A 17,616-nucleotide genomic window follows, 5' to 3' on the forward strand; every position below is an offset into this window, starting at 1 on the left:
CGGTGAGAGGATTCACCAGAGACAGATTGGGGAGCAGAACAGGCAGATCGACAAAGTACACTGCTGAGGGGAGCAGCGGGCGGGTCAGGAGAGGCAGGCCTGAATCGAACTCATGCTGCAGTGGCTTTAGCTTCTTAGTGCTGTGCTTCAACCCGCTGCACCATCAGGGAGGGCCAGAATGTTACTGTTTCTTATACATGAGAAGCAATTTGAACTAAAGCAATACCTGATTTTCTTAAACTATAGCTGCAGAACTCTGGTTTAAAATATTATAAATTCCTGTAATGAAAAACATAATTATGTAGTGTTCTCTCTTTTTAAAACACTAATTTGTTGAATTGGGAATTATAAGGATAAACATGCAGAATAAATAAACTATTCTTACTTGTAAATACATTGCATCATAAGTATATTTCTCCTGGCCCATCAAACTTATGATGGACTTTGGAACTTTATTGGGTATGTACAGAAGGGAATTCAAGAAAATTATAAGAAACAGAGAAATGACTCCCTAAAAGATTCAGATTAAAAAAAAAAAAGGGAGGCAGAAAAGGAGAGAAGTGAAGCTATTAAAAGGAAGTGAAATTTTTATAAGCAAAAGGTAAGAGTGAAATGTTGTCAATGCCTGCCATCGAGTTTATGCTCTAAAAATAAATAAATGCATGTTCAGAGAAAATTTAAGAATATGACATACTATAAAAGTAGGAATCTTTAAAACTTTAAAAAGTTTTATTTGCAAAATGATCAAGAATACAAAATATGATGCAAGAAAACTTAAAGCAAGAATGGAAAAGTAGGAAGAGCTTAAAATCTGCAGGAATGTAGCTGTATCTCTTGAGCAAATCAACCTGGTGGCTGAAGGTTCTGAGGCCATGGACGACTTTCCTGCCTTAGCTTAAGGGTTAGATACAGACATTCCTGTGACTTCTGGTGACTGATTCAGCTCTCTTTCATATAGGAAAAAATGTCCACTACCATCTCTGACTTTAGCTAATCTGAGAAAAAGCTTGCCCTTGGCTCCAGTAATCCTCACCTGGTACTCTCCTTGGAGCCATCCAGTTGCCAAGAACTTTCTCTTCCCATTGTCTTTCATCTAAAACTCTGATCAAGATCTCTCCTTTCTGGACTTTCTTTGCTGCTCTCCTTCAGTTTTGTTACACACAGATAACTATCTAAAAAATATAATTATCTAGCAAATAAGGTAAAATCCATCAGTAAAATATGTCTGCAGAGGATAGAATAGATGCTTTCATTAAGTATCATACTTTCCATTTGCTAGATAGAGCTTGAATATCTACAGTGTATCAAGTACTTTTCTAGTTGCTAGAGATACAGTGTTGAGTAGTTTGTGCCCTCTGGTAGCTAACTGCCTGGTGAATTCAGGGGACAAGTAAACAGACAATTATAGTACAGTGTGGTATTCCCCCATACAACTACGCCCTAATTGCCATGGAACACTCAGGGAGGATACTTCACATAGCCATGAAGGTAGGTAGGAAACGAGAGGATGTCATAGAGGCTTCTAGGAGGAATTGATGTCTATGCTGTAGTCTGAAGTATTGAGTTGGAATCAGCCACATGAAGGGAGGGAGACCCAGGAGTGTTTCAGATGAAGAGACTAGTATGTGCAAAGCAGGTCGCTCTATCTAGAGTCATGTTGTATTTCAGGCAACCAACAACCACAATGCCCGTGGAATTAGTTAAGGTAGAAGACAAGGAATTTCAGAAATATCCCAAAGGACAAAAATGTGATTGGTGGTTTGTGTGTATGCATGTGTGGCTGCTAATTTCCTAAAAATAAGATTTGTTAAAGATTCCACCAACACTCAACAGGGTCTGGGGAAAGAACCTTAGGTAGCTAACCTAGGCATTACTTTGTGTGAGAATGGTGCAGTGCATACAACCTAGACCAATTCATGCCCTGATGTGGGGATAAATAACTGAAAGTGAGTACCAGATGTGTGAGTCTTTGGTGATTTTCTGGATGCAGAAGGTTCCCAAAGTGCTCACTCACAGATGTGGGTGTGAGCTGGGAGTGCTATTCCCTAGGGGTTAGTAACAGAGCTCCTCAGGGCTGAAGGAACCTTAACGATGCTTGAGTAAATGCTGTCTGATGCTTAAATCATTCCATTGATTGATTAGTTCCAATAATTAGTGCATTTTGCTCTGTGCTTAAAAATCTCCCATGATGAAGAGCTCCTCGTGTGTTGTGGTGGTAAATTTCACATTTAACCAATTCTGATTATAAGAAATTCCATACTTGCTTAGAATTAAATGTATTGGAGTTTGTTTTGTCCTAGTCCAAATGTTTGGCCATAAAAAAGTATACAGGATGAGTAGTGTTGAAGACTGGGGTTCTGTGGGTTAAAGTGCCTGTGTATAGATCTCAGCTCAGAAGTGGGTTAGCTGTGTGACCTTGGGCTAATTATCTGACAGCTCTGGGCCTCCACTTACTCACCTATAAAGTGGATGACATTTTAGCACTCATTCCACAGGATAGTTATGTTGAACAAATAGTGAATGCATGTGACCTCTTTATGCGTGATCAGGGTTGAGTCAATCAATGTGAGCCATTGTGGAAGTTGTTGCATACAGTTGATTTTTCCCCTCTTCACAAGTCCTCCAAATATTTTTAAAAGCATATTCCCTAGATCTTATCTCTTCCAAACAAACAAACAAACAAAAACCCCTTCTAATTGTGTCTGCGACTTTCCTTGTGTCATTTTGTGGCCATCAATTTATAGTGTAGCCAGCAGAGTAAAACAGCCAGTTTTGCCTTTATTCTAGATAATATACCTCTTTTAATATAACCCAGTGTCACAGCCACTTCATAGCAGCCATATAACACAGATTCCTTATAAATTATGAATTTATTCCTACTAAATTACCAGAATTTTTCTTAAGATCTCCTCTAGTATTGTTTTGTTAGTGATGTGAATGAGGACATCCAAAGCATGGTGATTATAATGTCTGCACTTGAAGCTGACTGTGGTAGGCTGAAGAATTAGCAGAGATAAGCATAGCAATTTTGATATGGCCCCTCAAAAGAAGAAAAGAGGGCGAAATAATATTAAATAGGAAAGAATCCAGGCAGAGAGAAAAAAAAAACAGGGACTACACAGGACTTTGCATATTACACTGAACATTTTAGGGTTTGTCGTCAAATGTCATCACAAGAAACTTGTTGGGCACTTAGGAAAGGATCCCTAGAACATGGGCAAAGTAAAACAGAGGTGAAGGAACTTGTAGTATTTGATCTCAAACTATGCTCACTTACATATAAATGCAGCTTTAATAACTGGGTTTTGCTCATGGCTCAGCTTTAATCAAAGTCTTCTGGAAAGTAGAAGGTTCTTATCCAAAGACTAGAAGGGCCAACTTGGGGTCAGGTAGATTAGCGTTTAATTCTGTCACTGACTAGCAAATCACATACCTTCCAGAAGCCCATCTTCTCATCTGTAAAATGGAGCTAAAAAATAGTCCTTACCTCATAGGATTGTTCTGACACCTTGATAATGTATTAAAATGCTTGGCACAGTACTTCATCCATAATTAGTGCTCAAAATATTGTTATAAATTTTCTATCCTTTTGTATAAAATAAGAGAACTTGTTCAAATGGGCTTATGATAAATTACATTGTATAAAAGTAAGACCGCTGTGAAGGCACATTAAATTCTGAAGTGGAAGACAGGGTGAAATTGGATCTATATTTAATAACAAGAGAGAGGCAGTAGCAAGTGCAGTTGAGTGCCACGAGGGTGCTGCTCTCTCAGTATGGAAAGGGACTAAATTCACCACATTCTTAGCATGCTGGACAAAGAGGCCTCTAGTAACTTGAGGTGACACATAAGGAGGTCACGAAGGCAAGACCGAGGTCTGTACATACATTGCCCTGATCACACTGCACAGAGTCTTGCACCAACGGACTGCTCAGGAAATACTTTTAAATTTAGTGACTTCACATTTATAAGTAGTGGAGTTGATCTCTGCTTTATTCCCTGACTAATAGTGAGCACTTCTGTGTGAGCAGTGTAGCTAAGATTAGCAGTGATGGTGACTGAATAATCCTTACAGTTATTTGAACCTTCCCGTCACTGTGACCCACTTGAGCTGCAGCATGCATGTACAGATGATCAGGTATTCTTTCTTTCCCCCACGGTTCACATTTCCCTTCAGCTTCTCCGACACTTGCTACAAGTTAGTGTCACCTAGTTTCATTATTCCTGACTTCATAATCTAACACGAGACTACTATTAATTACATTTAGGAAAAGGTTGTATTTTTACTCCTTACCCTCTGAAAGAAGGCTTGAAACCTTTTTCAGGTACATGCTCCAGATCTTATCTCCTATAGGCTACCTTCTTAATTTGTTTAACTTTTAAATAGAGTAATTTCACCTTTTAACTTTTCACTCTTTAAAAGTCAAAATATGCTTGTGTGCAGTGAAATACACAGATCTTAAAGATTCAGTTTGATGAGATTTTGGCAAGTGAACATATGCATATAGCCCACACTACTGTCAAGATACAGCTGTTAATATTTTTTGAGTCATCTTGTTTGGAAACCATTTGTTCTACGTGTTTGCTTACACAAGAAATCTTGGAGGTCAGGGGTCATCTGTCTCTTGTTCATAGGGATCTCCTCAGCACAAATGGGGAGTCCAGTATTTATTATGCACTCAATACATATTGAGTAAGATGATGAGACATAATTCTGTCCTTACTTTATTTATGTTGCACTGTCAACTCATAGTTCTGGCATAACACAATGTTTTGAATTCAGAGTCCTCCAGGATCTCTGGTTAATTTCCATGCTCTCTCTATATGCCTTATGTATGAGTAATAGCTATGCAGACTGACAGGTTAGCACGTTTTAATTGGAAACAAATCAACATGCAGGCACAGTTTATATTTATGCAATCGTTATTTTCAGCCTTTTGGTCATAATAGTCATGATCCCTTAGATAAATACCTTTTTTAAGTTCTAGGTGGCACTTAATTACTCACAATTAGAAGGAAATACGATGAGGTCTGACCAGGGACATGTTTCTGTTACATGCTTTCGCTGTCCTGCTGAAGGTCTAAATATAGCCTCAGTCCGCTGTTAGGGTTACACAGTGTCATTCATTTCAAAACACTGTGTAGGAATGCAATCTGAAGTAACCAGTTTTTTAATGGGTGGATCTTAGAAAAGGACTTTGCTGACATTCTCATCCTCTTGCATTTTTATTTCTTTGTAGGTGATTACTCCCCAGAATGGACGCTACCAAATAGACTCTGATGTTCTGCTCATTCCTTGGAAGCTGACTTACAGGAATATCGGCTCAGATTTCATTCCACGAGGGGCCTTTGGAAAAGTGTACTTAGCACAGGATATAAAGACTAAGAAAAGAATGGCATGTAAACTGGTATGTACTTTGTAATCAGATTGTGCACACTTGCACAGTTCACATTATGGCTTTTGTTTGTTTATTTGCATTACTCAACACTTGTTACCCTTTGTCTGGATCTTATCTTGTCCAAAAGCATCTGTGTTTTATGGATTAGTTTGCAACCTGGGACTGTTCAGCCCCTAAATCTACTTAAGTGCGTAGTTGATTTTAGTCTAGTTTGCCCTGACTAAAAAAGAAAGTACTGGCTTGTTTAGCAGCAGCTTGTAGAACCTCATCCCTCTTGTGATGGGAGTAGTGTCCACGGGGAGTTATTTTGCAGTAACAAATCTGTGTGTTGCACCTTTAATCCTACCCAAAGGAGAGCAGACAGAGAAGCAGAGGTAGAAAAGCTGCAGGTTAAAGGGCTGAATTTAAAATAGACCAGTTATTGAAAAGACCCCATCTCTTCTTATTAAACAATCCATTGTGGTGGTGCCCACTTTGGAAAGCTGCTTGGCAGGGTCTGCCGAAGCTCAACACACACACACCCTGTGACCCAGCAATTCCACTGCTGCAGTGCACACCTAAGAGTGCACACCTAGTAGACATGTGATCTTTAGAAACTATGTGCTGAGGTCTTCACAGCAGTACTATCTGTAATAGTCCCACACTGGAAAGTTGCCAAATGCTAAAAAGTGGTATTTTTACACAGTGAGGTACTATACAAGTACAGTAAATGATTTACAACTGTATTAATGTAGTTGAATCTCAAGACTATTATATTGGTGCAAAACGGCCAGATACTAAATAAAATCTACAATAAGAGATTCATTCAACATATAGAAAGACCAAAAACAGGCAAAACAAATTTATGCTGCTGGTAGGCTCAAGAATGCTTTTGGGGCCTTGAGGAGTCAGCAGGGGGTATCTGGGTGGTGGTAGAATTCTGCCTCTTGATTTTGATGTATTCAGTTGACTGTTCATTGAGTTGATATATATCCAGTTTACAATTTTATGTACCTGTTTTAAGTTTTTTAAATGCATGAATAAAAGAAAATTACATTTAACAAAAAATAAAATGAGAAATAATTTTTGAATATTATCTCAGTTTCTCTTAGTGTAATTAAAAAATCAACACATATTGGCCTCATTTATTCTTTCATGAAGATTTGTCAGGATATAGGTTATTAAAAGAATAAAAGGAGAGGTGTTACAGAAGACTATTAGAAGAGATGTGTTCAAGATCTTTAAGGAACATCTGAAGACATTTTATAAAGATCTTAGAACCAAAGTGTTCCGGGCTTCAGTTTTATTACAGACGGCTTAAGGAAATAACTGTGACTTATATATACTTTGTAAGTTACATTTTTTTCCTAAGGAAAACATATATGTTGATTAATAATCCCAGATGAGTTCAAAAGGATATAACCTGAGATGACTATTATTAATGGAGTCTTAATTATCTTTTAAGAAAATTTCTGTGGTTATCTGGATATATAGTTAATATTTTTTTAACAAATGGGAACATAAAATATGTAGTTCTGAATCTCTTTTTTTTGGAGGCATTCCACACTTTAACTTCTTATCAAATAAGTTGAAAGGACAATTTTCTTTATTAATAACTACCAACTTTCCACAGAATAGATGCTTAGTGCATATTTTAAGTGCTTGGTGAGAGCATGAACTGTGGAACCAAATCATTACATTTTTTGTCACAACAGGCTGAAATATTGAAAATTCACACTAAAATGTAGATATTATAGCAATTACATGTATAATAGATCAGAAATGATCTCTTAGATTCAATTACATGAAATTCTTTGGATTTCTACACTTTGAAGCAATTTTTAATATAACTATATATATATATACACATACACACACACACACACACACATAGTTTTTCATTATTCTGGTGTTGTTTAGAATCTTACTTTGTTGTTGCTGTTGTTGTTCTAGATCCCAGTCGATCAATTTAAACCATCTGATGTGGAAATCCAGGCTTGCTTCCGGCACGAGAACATCGCTGAGTTGTATGGTGCTGTTCTATGGGATGAAACTGTCCATCTCTTTATGGAAGCAGGGGAGGGAGGGTCTGTCCTGGAGAAACTGGAAAGTTGTGGACCAATGAGAGAATTTGAAATTATTTGGGTGACAAAGCATGTTCTCAAGGGACTTGATTTTCTACACTCAAAGAAAGTGATTCACCATGATATTAAACGTGAGTTTATCTTTCAATGTGCAGTACATTGGCTTAAAGAGACTTAGTTCGATAAGAGGCAGATGGGCTTTCCCCTTCAGCCTGAAGGTCCACAGACAGAGAGTATAGCTCCCTGGGATCTGTCCACCTTTGTCCCCTGAAGTCCTGAAACACATTTTGTAATCAAGTGGGGTCACTAGAGCTTTCAAACTTGTAAGAAATGATTATCCAAGTGTTGTGGGAAAGACCACAGCCACACTTCTTTTAAGTACTTGTTAATAGGCTTTTAAAGTAGTAACTTAGAAACACACATATAATCACATACTTTTGAGAAACAGAATTTTTAATTTTGAATATCAAATTGGCAATTAAATAAGTCATTGATTCATATTTCACAGATGACCTGCCAGAAGTAAGACATGATAGGGAAACAAACAAGAACGTTACCACAAGCCCTTATTAGCTAATAATAAATTGGACTTGCAAAACTTTTACTGAAAAAAATGAGGAACTTATTTTTCAAGTAAGAAAAGTGGTTTGATAAGAGTATGTGTATTAAAATTTGAAACTCAAGTTCTTGAGCATTTTATTTCCTCGCTTTCATGAGATATAAGTGGTATCTAGCATTATGTAGGTTTAATGTGTAAAAATTAATGTATGTATGTTACAAAATGATCAGCACAGTAAGGTTAATTAACATCTATCTCCTTATATAGATATAACTTTTTTCTTTTGTAATGAGAGGTTTTAAAATCTACCTTAGAAACTTTCAAATACAGGATTGTTAACTGTAGGTGTTATCCATCTTATAACTGGAAGTTTTGTACCCTTTGATCATCTTCACACCTTTCTTCCACTCCCCAATCTCAGCAATAACCCTTCTTTCTCTGTTTCTATGATTTCTTTTTTACAGATTCCACATACAAGTGAGATTGTACAGAGTGTCTTTCACTGACTTATTTCTTTCAACATAATGCCTTCAAGTTCCATCCATGTTTTCACAAATAGCAAGAATTTCCTTTTTTATGGCCAAATATTCCATTGTGTCTCACATTTTCTTTGACCACTTACCCATTGAAAGACACTTAGTCTTTTTCCATGCTTTGCATATTCTATCTTGAGTACTAATTAATATCTATGATTATTTGAGAGGAGAAAAGTGACTTTAAACTTTCACCCAAATTTATCTTCCACTTTTGACTATAGTAAGCCTAGTTCAATCAGTAAAACATTTCATTCTATTCTGACTTGGAGTTTGTTTTAGATAATGTTTTCATTTTATTTATGGATAAATAAACAATTACTTACTCAAATATGTCTCTCTTTATAGCCAGCAATATTGTTTTCATGTCCACAAAAGCTGTTTTGGTGGATTTTGGCTTAAGTGTTCAAATGACTGAAGATATCTATTTTCCTAAAGACCTCCGAGGCACAGAGGTAATTATATTTACACTAGAATGGTATATATCTTATTAAGAGTAAAAGGGAAAAAATGTTCTAGAATTATTGTGGGGGAAAAAGAACAAAGAAAGGGAGAAAAACCATTGCATTAATTCATTACTATTGTTGGAATATATTTAATGATACTTTCTCTGCACCAAGTTTTCATTTTAACACTTTAAATGAACTATGATATTTAATTCTCATAACTTTTTTTAATTGGAAAATACTATTACAGTAAGTAAATAAATTTCCATTTTACAATAGGGATATAAGCTTGTAGTGGTTGAAATAAAGGACCCAAAGTTATTTAGCAAATAGAGCTGGGGCTTGAACCCAGTTTTTGAGTCTAACTACTATGTAGCATTTTGCTATAATTTATGTGTATAGTTATAGTATGACTAATATGACTGTTTTGGTTCAATTACAGCCATAATTGTTATGGTCATTAATAATTTTTATTGGGAACCTATAACTTATCAGATCTATCTTTAATACTAGGCATTTTATAGTAACATTCAAGCTTATTATTGCACAAATAAATCTTATTTGAAAACTTATACTAGCTATAATATTTAATTCATTTGTGAAGTAAACAGACAAAAACAAAACCAAAAAACCTTCTTCAATTGGGCCTTCCTGGTAGAATAGGAGTTGAATCTCAACATTATTACCACTGAAGACTGAGCTTGATCTCAAACCTAACCACATGGGGCAGCAGACCTCTTCTGTCTAGCCAGCCCATTACTCCCCTTATTTCCATACATCTGCCTGTTCTGCTCTCTACTCTGTGGTGAATTCTCTCAACACCCCCTACCTCTGGCATTCACCCCAGTCCTTCAATGCATAAATAAAATAAACTTTTTTTTAAAGATTTATTTATTTGTAAATACAGAACTGGGGTACAGGCCAGAGGCTCAGGGGTGGCGAGAGGCTTCACCAGAGACAGAGTGGGGAGCAGAACAGGCAGATCAAGGAAGTACACTGCTGAGGGGAGCAGCGGGCGGGTCAGGAGAGGTCTGCCACACCATGTGGTCACCTCCGGGGCAGGCGGGAATTGAACTCATGCTGCAGTGGCTTTAGCTTCTCAGTGCAGTGCTTTAACCTGCTGTACCACCAGGGAGGGTCAAAATAAACCTTGTTTAAAAAAAAGATTTATTTACTTATACATATAAGAACTGGAGTACAGGCCAGAGTCACAGGAGGGTGAGAGAATTCACCAAAGAGCAGGAGCAGAACAGGAAGGTGTACTGAAATATACTGTGGAAGGGAGCAGCTGGCGGGTCAGGAGAGGTCTGCCACACCATGTGGGTCACCTCCCTGACTGGGAATTGAACTCATGCTGTAGTGACTGCAGCTGCAGTGGCTGCAGATCACTGTATAGTGGTGCACTTTAACCCATTGTGCCACCAGGGAGGGACCAAATCTTACGTAAAAAAAAAAAAAAAAAAAAAAAAAAACTCCCTAAATGTAAATGAGATTCAGAGAGCTGTTTCTATGAACTGTTAGGTAGGGTATATAATTCAGTATCATAGGCTGTATGGTTGACTCACATATCAAACCTCTATTAAGCATCTGCTATGGGGCAGACATTGTGTGTACCAGGGATAGAGCACAGGATGAGACCAGCAAGGACCTGTCTCCTTAACACTCCTCACTCCTAACTGAAAGGACATAGTTTAACTTACCTGAGTTACTAAAAGACTAGTGGTTTAGTTGGCAGTAGATTGTGGTGGCCTTGGAGTAAATGCAGCTGGGAAGATAAAAGAGTATAAAAGTTATCTTCCTGATTAATCACCAAAATGCGGATACTTTAAGTGCCAAAGCCTCTCAGCCACACACCTGTCCCCAGGGTGGGGAGATAGGACACCTGTGCCTCAGCACAACCATATGACAGTCTTTAGTCTTGCTAATAGAAGAATTGCACTGAACTCAACTATAGTACACATAAAAATTATTTTCATTTCACACGAAGATCTATAACTTTTCTTAATCCCTCTAAATAAAGACTCTTCTGGAAAGCAAAAGAAACCTTTCTTTTTGCTGATTTTACTGAATTTATTTTTGAAGAAAATACTTGAGGCAAGAGTCTTGAGTAGATTATTCAGAAAACGGTAGACTTTTAAAAAATATTATTTTAGTCCCTAAATCTTAAGAATACATCACCAAACCATAAAATCTAATAAGACTTACTGCATATGACGTGTTTTCTTGGGAGAATGCTTCAGCATATTTTGGCATTACTTAGAAGCTCAGACATGTGACACTCTTCCCTTCTTCCTGACAAACTATTTATGGTAGTAAAGAAGGGAAATACCTTCCTCTTCCCAGCAGTGTGATCAAGTTGAACATTTTTCAATGACTGAGAAAGGCATGTTCTTTCTGAAATTCTCTAGCAGAAAAGGAATGTATGCCTGACAGATAATGCCATAGTGATCATAGTATTTGGACAGCAAGTATTTCTGTCCAATACTTTTCTGCTGAAAATTATTATTTTCAGCAAGTATAAATTGCTTTTTATGAAATGCTAAACTGACTTTGTTATTAAGAGTGGCTTCCCTTGTGGTGCAAGGGGCTAAGTCTCAGCACTATGAAGCTATCTATCCACAGCCTCTGCAGCATGGGTTTGATCCCCAGCCAGGGAGCTGACCCACATGACAGGCAGATCTCTCCTGTCTCACCCGTTGCTCCCCTTAGAAGTGTATTTCAGTAAATCTGCCTGTTCTGCTCCCCACTCTGTCTCTGGTGAATCCTCTCACCATCCCTGTACCCCAGCTCTGTATGCATAAATAACTATTTTCTCATCAACATGCATGGTCCACCTGAGTTTAAATTTGACAGTATGCAAGGCTGAGACATCACAGCAAGGTGTTATATACTCCCCATACTTAAAGATTCAAGAAGATATAATTAGTCAAAGTCAACCATGCAGATTTGCTTTCCATTGGATCTTAATCACTTGGCTACTTCATAGCTGTAGGTGATTTCTGATCCCCACAGTATCACTTCTGTCTCTCCATTCACTCATATTCAGAACATTATATTGTAACCATTTAATACATACAAAGGTTTATCAGGCATATATTTAATCTATTGTTTTTGAATGACATGGTATGGAGAAAAAGTAAGTCATGAATTGAAATAACTAGAGTTATTTTTATATCATGGTCTTTTTAACATCTCCTTCTCTTCTTCTGAGCCTGGTTTTTTTTGTTTGTTTGTTTGTTTTTTCATGTAAGTTAAATTGTATTCATATCACATACACACAGTCTCTTTCTCTGTCTAATGAACAGTGGACAAGTGAAATGCTTATTCTCCTGTGCTCATGCCTGAGAGGTTGCAACCCTCAGAGAGCCTTGCTTGGGTTCTATGAGATTTGTTTTTGTGCTTGCCTTTTGCCATCCCAAAGACTCGTTGAACACCATGCTGTGAGGCTCTGAACTTGTAAAACTTCAGGAAGCAGGAGCTCTGAGCCATGGGCTCTACATGAGGGGCAGCAGCTAGGTGTCAGGGCTCACCCTGTCACCCCAAGGATGCAGTGTCATGGAGCTTCGAGAAGCCCATGTGCACAACTGCTGTTGGTTATACTGATGACTATGCAACCCTTGCTGAGGAAGGCAAGCAAGGGAGGAGACAGAAGTATTCACAATTGAGAACCAGCCCTTCCCTGGCATCTGTTGTTTAACTTTGTGATTATAAGAAGGTGCTTCGGGATCCAAACACTCTGACTTTGCTTCAGGGAAAGTTTGAGTACAAGGAGTTCAGTTTATCTGTTTGTGAGAGGTAGACAGAGGGAGAGAGAGACAGGAAATGAAAGCAGGCCAGCCAGGAACTGTATTGTAGGGAGGCGCTGAAGGATTTGGGTGGGGAAATGGGGAAACTGGGCAATTTCCTGTCTTCTAAACCAGTTCTTTATTCTGAAATGTAGTCCAGGAATGCCGTGTTCCGCCTCCGTATTCAAATGACAGTAACTAAAACTTCTTAACTAAATATTGATAATTCGATTATTAACTACTGTATGTCTGTACCAGCTATACAAGTCACTGGTCGCCAGTATTTACTCTTTTCTCTTTTTTTGTTTTAAAAACAAACACTTCATAGAGAAATTATTTCTAAAACTGGCTGCAATTATTTGGCATTGTCCATGACGTTAACATGTCACACCTTTAAAATCTAGTCACTGGACTACATGGTAGGTAGGACTAAGTAGTAATTCTAAGAAATGACTAACTAGGATCACTTTTGCAATATTACACGCTGTTCCTCTCTTCCAAGTAAAAGGTATTAGTGCTCTTGGACTTCTGCCACCTTTTATTATGGCAGATAATTAGAGGTTTGGGAATTTATGACAAGCATGAGGTAAAGAAATAACTTGTACTATTCATTTAAATATGACAAGATTTGGTGTCTCAGTCGTAAAACTAACAACATTGGTCAGTGCTTCGCAAGATTTTGATGAGTAGGAGTTCCAGGCTCCCCAAGAGAGTCTGCATATTCTCCTTAGCTTACCAAAGCAATGACGTGCTTTCCTGAAGGCGAGAAGCATGCAATAAATGTGGTACAACAGAAGCACCAGTTTCCAGAACTGGATTAGGAAAATGGAAACCCAGACAAATGAGAGTCACACTGCTGTTCCCCCTTCTTTTTCAGATTTATATGAGCCCAGAGGTGATCTTATGCAGGGGCCATTCCACCAAAGCAGATATCTACAGCCTGGGGGCCACACTCATCCACATGCAGACTGGCACCCCGCCCTGGGTGAAGCGCTACCCTCGCTCAGCCTACCCCTCCTACCTCTACATAGTAAGTGGGCCAGCCAGCACTGAGTGTTTCCCCTGTTCAGGAGAGTCGCTCTTCCTCCGGTGCTGATGGCACAGTAGTAACCCATGAGAGGAAACTGAAAGTCCCATTTTTGCAAAGACACTGCTATATAAACAAAGTTATGAAAATGTACAACAGAGAATAAATGACATCTTACTCTGTTAAATGTAAAAAATGCCACTTAGTAGTATCAGAGTAACATAAATCTGACCCAAGGAAGATATGTCCTTTGAACACTTGCGCAGAAGATATTAGAGAGCCCTCCTTGGTGACGCAACTGGTTAGGACACAGCACTGTAAGCCAGCTGCAGTTGCTTCAATGCCAGTTCAGTCCCTGGCCCCGAATCCACATGGCACAGCAGACTGCCCCTGTCTCGTCTGCTGCTCTTGTTTTGGGGTATGAACTGTATTTGCTGCAGGGCATTCCTAGGAAGCAAAGACTTTTCTAGGTGGTGTTCCCAGAGTGCTTTGGCTGTTGAGGATATATTTCCATACCAGTGATGCTAAGAGAACTGGTTTGTTCACAGATCCACAAGCAAGCACCTCCGTTAGAAGATATTGCGGATGACTGCAGTCCCAACATGAGAGAGCTGATAGAGGCCGCCCTGCAGAGGAACCCCAACCACCGCCCCAGGGCAGCAGATCTGCTCAAACATGAAGCTCTGAACCCCCCCAGAGAGGAGCAACCACGCTGTCAGAGTCTGGACTCTGCCCTCTTTGAGCGGAAGAGGCTGCTGAGTAGGAAGGAGTTGGAACTTCCCGAGAACATTGCTGGTATGGGCCCTGCTGTGTGCTGCTTGCTTGTCTTCTTTTTCTGTCTGTGTCAAACCTCTGATGGAATTCATGATAGCACTAATAAATGAAGTGATTTCCTAAGTGCCAAAATGGATGCATTCAGCAAAACAAATGCATTAAATATTGACTAATCTACCAGCAAATTGTAACAGGTTTTTAGCACAAGTAAAGTCAGTAACAAGGTCCTGGAGTACTGCTCTGACCTTGCGACAGAGACTATCATTTGGCTTTAGAAATAAATAAATAAAATAAATCAAGCATGAATGTCTTGCTGCTATGAGGTAAGCCACTCCAGTCCTTGGCTCTGCACAGATAAAACACTGAGTTTGAATTCAACTTGTGTTTAGCTCCTTCTCTGCTTAAAATCTCTTTGCCAGCTCTGAGTCTTCACCCCCAGCTCTTTGAATATGCATGGAATGGCATATTGTTAAAATCTGTGGCATATTTAATCCAGGCCCTGATATTAAGTCTGGAATGTTTATTTGCATTCCTGTTTCTTGTCTGACTTTTCTGTATTTAAAGGGAACCATCTGGGACACTGGGAAAAATACCAGGATTTCTAGCTAATTTCTCGTCATCAGTGACTCTTTTTTGAACCTTTTTGTCTATGTCCTATTATATTAACCACCCCAAAGCGTTCAAAAACCAGTCTTTAATAAAACCAGAGCTTGAATGCTCTTTTATTAAGTTCAGTGAAACATTTTTTTTAAAGAAAGTATAGTATTTATTATGGAACATGTCCCCTGATCAATTACTATATTTTTCCTGTTTTCCTTTTCAGATTCATCATGCACAGGAAGCACTGAGGAATCGGAGATGCTGAAGAGGCAGCGTTCTCTCTACATAGACCTTGGAGCCCTGGCTGGCTATTTCAACCTAGTGCGGGGTCCACCAACCTTAGAATATGGCTAACTGGAGGCATCGTTGCCTCTAAATTAAGACTCGGTATATATCTCGTGGAAGCTGGTTCTGCTAACTCTGCACAGGAACTCTATGTAGTGAATCATGCCATTTATCAGCTGGGGCCCCCTGTGACAAATGAGTGACTCCACCTGTGTCCTCTATGGCTGAATTGTGAAGCTACCCTGGTACCTACCAGACCTAAAAGTTCTCATTCTTAGGTAGTGTGACTCAAAGGAAAGAGGTTGAGAGTTCATGGAAGGATTATTTCTGGTGATTGATTTTATTCACTATGCACTTTGCTCAAAATATAAAAAATGCCAATCACAAGGATAACATATTAGCCTAAAATTACTATTCTTGGTTCTGATTTAAGGATAGGAACTTTATTTATCTCAGAATAGTCATTTTCTGTTTTTTGGTGTATGATAGCTCTTTGAGCCCTTGTTTGATAGATTCTATATAAAATCACTATATTTTGGGTGAATAGAACAACTTGAATATTACAGCAATAAGCTGAACTAGTGTCTTAAAAATGGCTAACTGATTAATTAGGAGTCATCCAACAGGCAGCCACTAGTGACAGATTCTGTTATGTTCCTATGGAAACATTTTGTACTGTATGTGCTATGCTTAAAACATTTAAAACATGACGTTTTGAATGTAAATAAAACTGTGTAAACCACATAATTTCCGTACATCCTAAAGGATGATGTGACCTTTAAGAAAAATGGGAACTTTTGTAAATTCTTAATGATACTCTTTTATAATTCACTTGACTGTTTTCTTTTAAGCATTTGCACACTAAAATAGCATACTGTGTATGTTTTATAGCAAATGCCTTCATGAATCTTTCTTATATGTATGTTTTTAACATTGTAGAGTACACGAGTATTCCTATGTAAAATATATTTTTACATCATACAAGTGAAACCAATACTTACCCAACAGGATTGGTTAAATCAACTGAATAAATTCAGCAATTTGTTTTAATTGTTGTAAAGAATGTGATTCTTGACTGGAGTGAGTTTCAGGGTTGGCATATAAGTTGGAGAGGAACATGTACAGGGGGAGGCAAAAAATACTTGAGCTTTGTAACTTAACCTGCTCCATTTTTACTCCTGTTTTGTCATTATCCTCATCTGGGAAGTATCGCATTCCTTTTAGATATGTTAAAATAGAAAAGTAATTGCAAACCTCTGGTTCAGGCTACATGTGTAGCTATTTGGCATCTTATTTTTTTTATACGTCTATACTACCTTTGGGTATATGTTTTTGCACTCTTTGCCTATATTACTTAGAAAATTAATAACTGTCCAGTGGGGGTCTGGCACTGTTTGCTGAGTGACTAGTATTAAACATTTTTACTTGTGTTACGTGAATCATACCATCACTGTAATCTTCACACCACATGCATGAAAAGGCATTGTTGTTACCTCTCATTTTCAGAAGGGAAATCATCGTAGCCAGACTAGTAACCCAACGCTCATCTTACATGAGAGAAGTTGCTGTGTAGTCGTGCTCACTTCCTCCACCCCATAAAGGCCCTCCACCTGGGGAAGCATCAGCTGCTTTTTGTTAAATAATAGAAAAAATATATATATGGTCTCTGCCCTGAATCCTGGCAACAAGCTCGTAAAAACCCTTACAAGTTCCTAAGTGATAAGAGCAGGCTTTATTGTAACCAGAGAGCTCTGGTGGGCTCCAGGATGAGAGCTGGTCACCAGAAAGACCCAGTCACAACTACAAGCTTGGGACTTTCATCTCTGACCCCATTTTTCCAGAGAGGGGAGAGGGCTAGAAACAGTTAATTATCAATCATGCCTCTGTGAGGAGACCTCCACAAAGACCTCAATAGTGTGGGTTTAGAGAAGCTGACAATATCCTAGGGAGGGTGATGCACTCCAGCTCCTGGGAGACAGCACACCTGAGCTGGAGGCCCTCCCCGACCTCATCCCAAGGGTCTCTTCATTTGGCCATTCATCTAGAAGTTTTTTACACCAAATCCCCCAATAAACTGGTAAATGTCATCGTTTCCCTGAGTTCCGTCAGTTACTCTAGCAAGTTAATAGAACTGGAAATGGGGGG

The 17,616-nt window shown here is 38.5% G+C and overlaps 1 protein-coding gene across 1 annotated transcript in view; it reads left to right on the forward strand.

The window, feature by feature from the left end:
• The window catches only part of MAP3K8 (mitogen-activated protein kinase kinase kinase 8), a 17,924-nt gene extending 1,719 nt beyond the window's left edge, over positions 1–16,205 (forward strand). Inside the window, exons 2-7 of the mRNA XM_004691195.2 lie at positions 5,241–5,408; positions 7,332–7,593; positions 8,903–9,009; positions 13,663–13,815; positions 14,361–14,607; positions 15,410–16,205. Of these exons, the coding sequence (XP_004691252.1) occupies positions 5,241–5,408; positions 7,332–7,593; positions 8,903–9,009; positions 13,663–13,815; positions 14,361–14,607; positions 15,410–15,540 (1,068 nt within the window). The 3' untranslated portion in view covers positions 15,541–16,205. The remainder of the gene's footprint in view (positions 1–5,240; positions 5,409–7,331; positions 7,594–8,902; positions 9,010–13,662; positions 13,816–14,360; positions 14,608–15,409) is intronic.
• The last annotated feature ends 1,411 nt before the right edge of the window (positions 16,206–17,616 follow it).

The sequence above is a fragment of the Condylura cristata genome, unplaced genomic scaffold, assembly GCF_000260355.1.
Source record: "Condylura cristata isolate star-nosed mole 26May11 unplaced genomic scaffold, ConCri1.0 scaffold00030, whole genome shotgun sequence".
In the NCBI taxonomy this organism is placed as follows: Eukaryota; Metazoa; Chordata; class Mammalia; order Eulipotyphla; family Talpidae; genus Condylura; species Condylura cristata.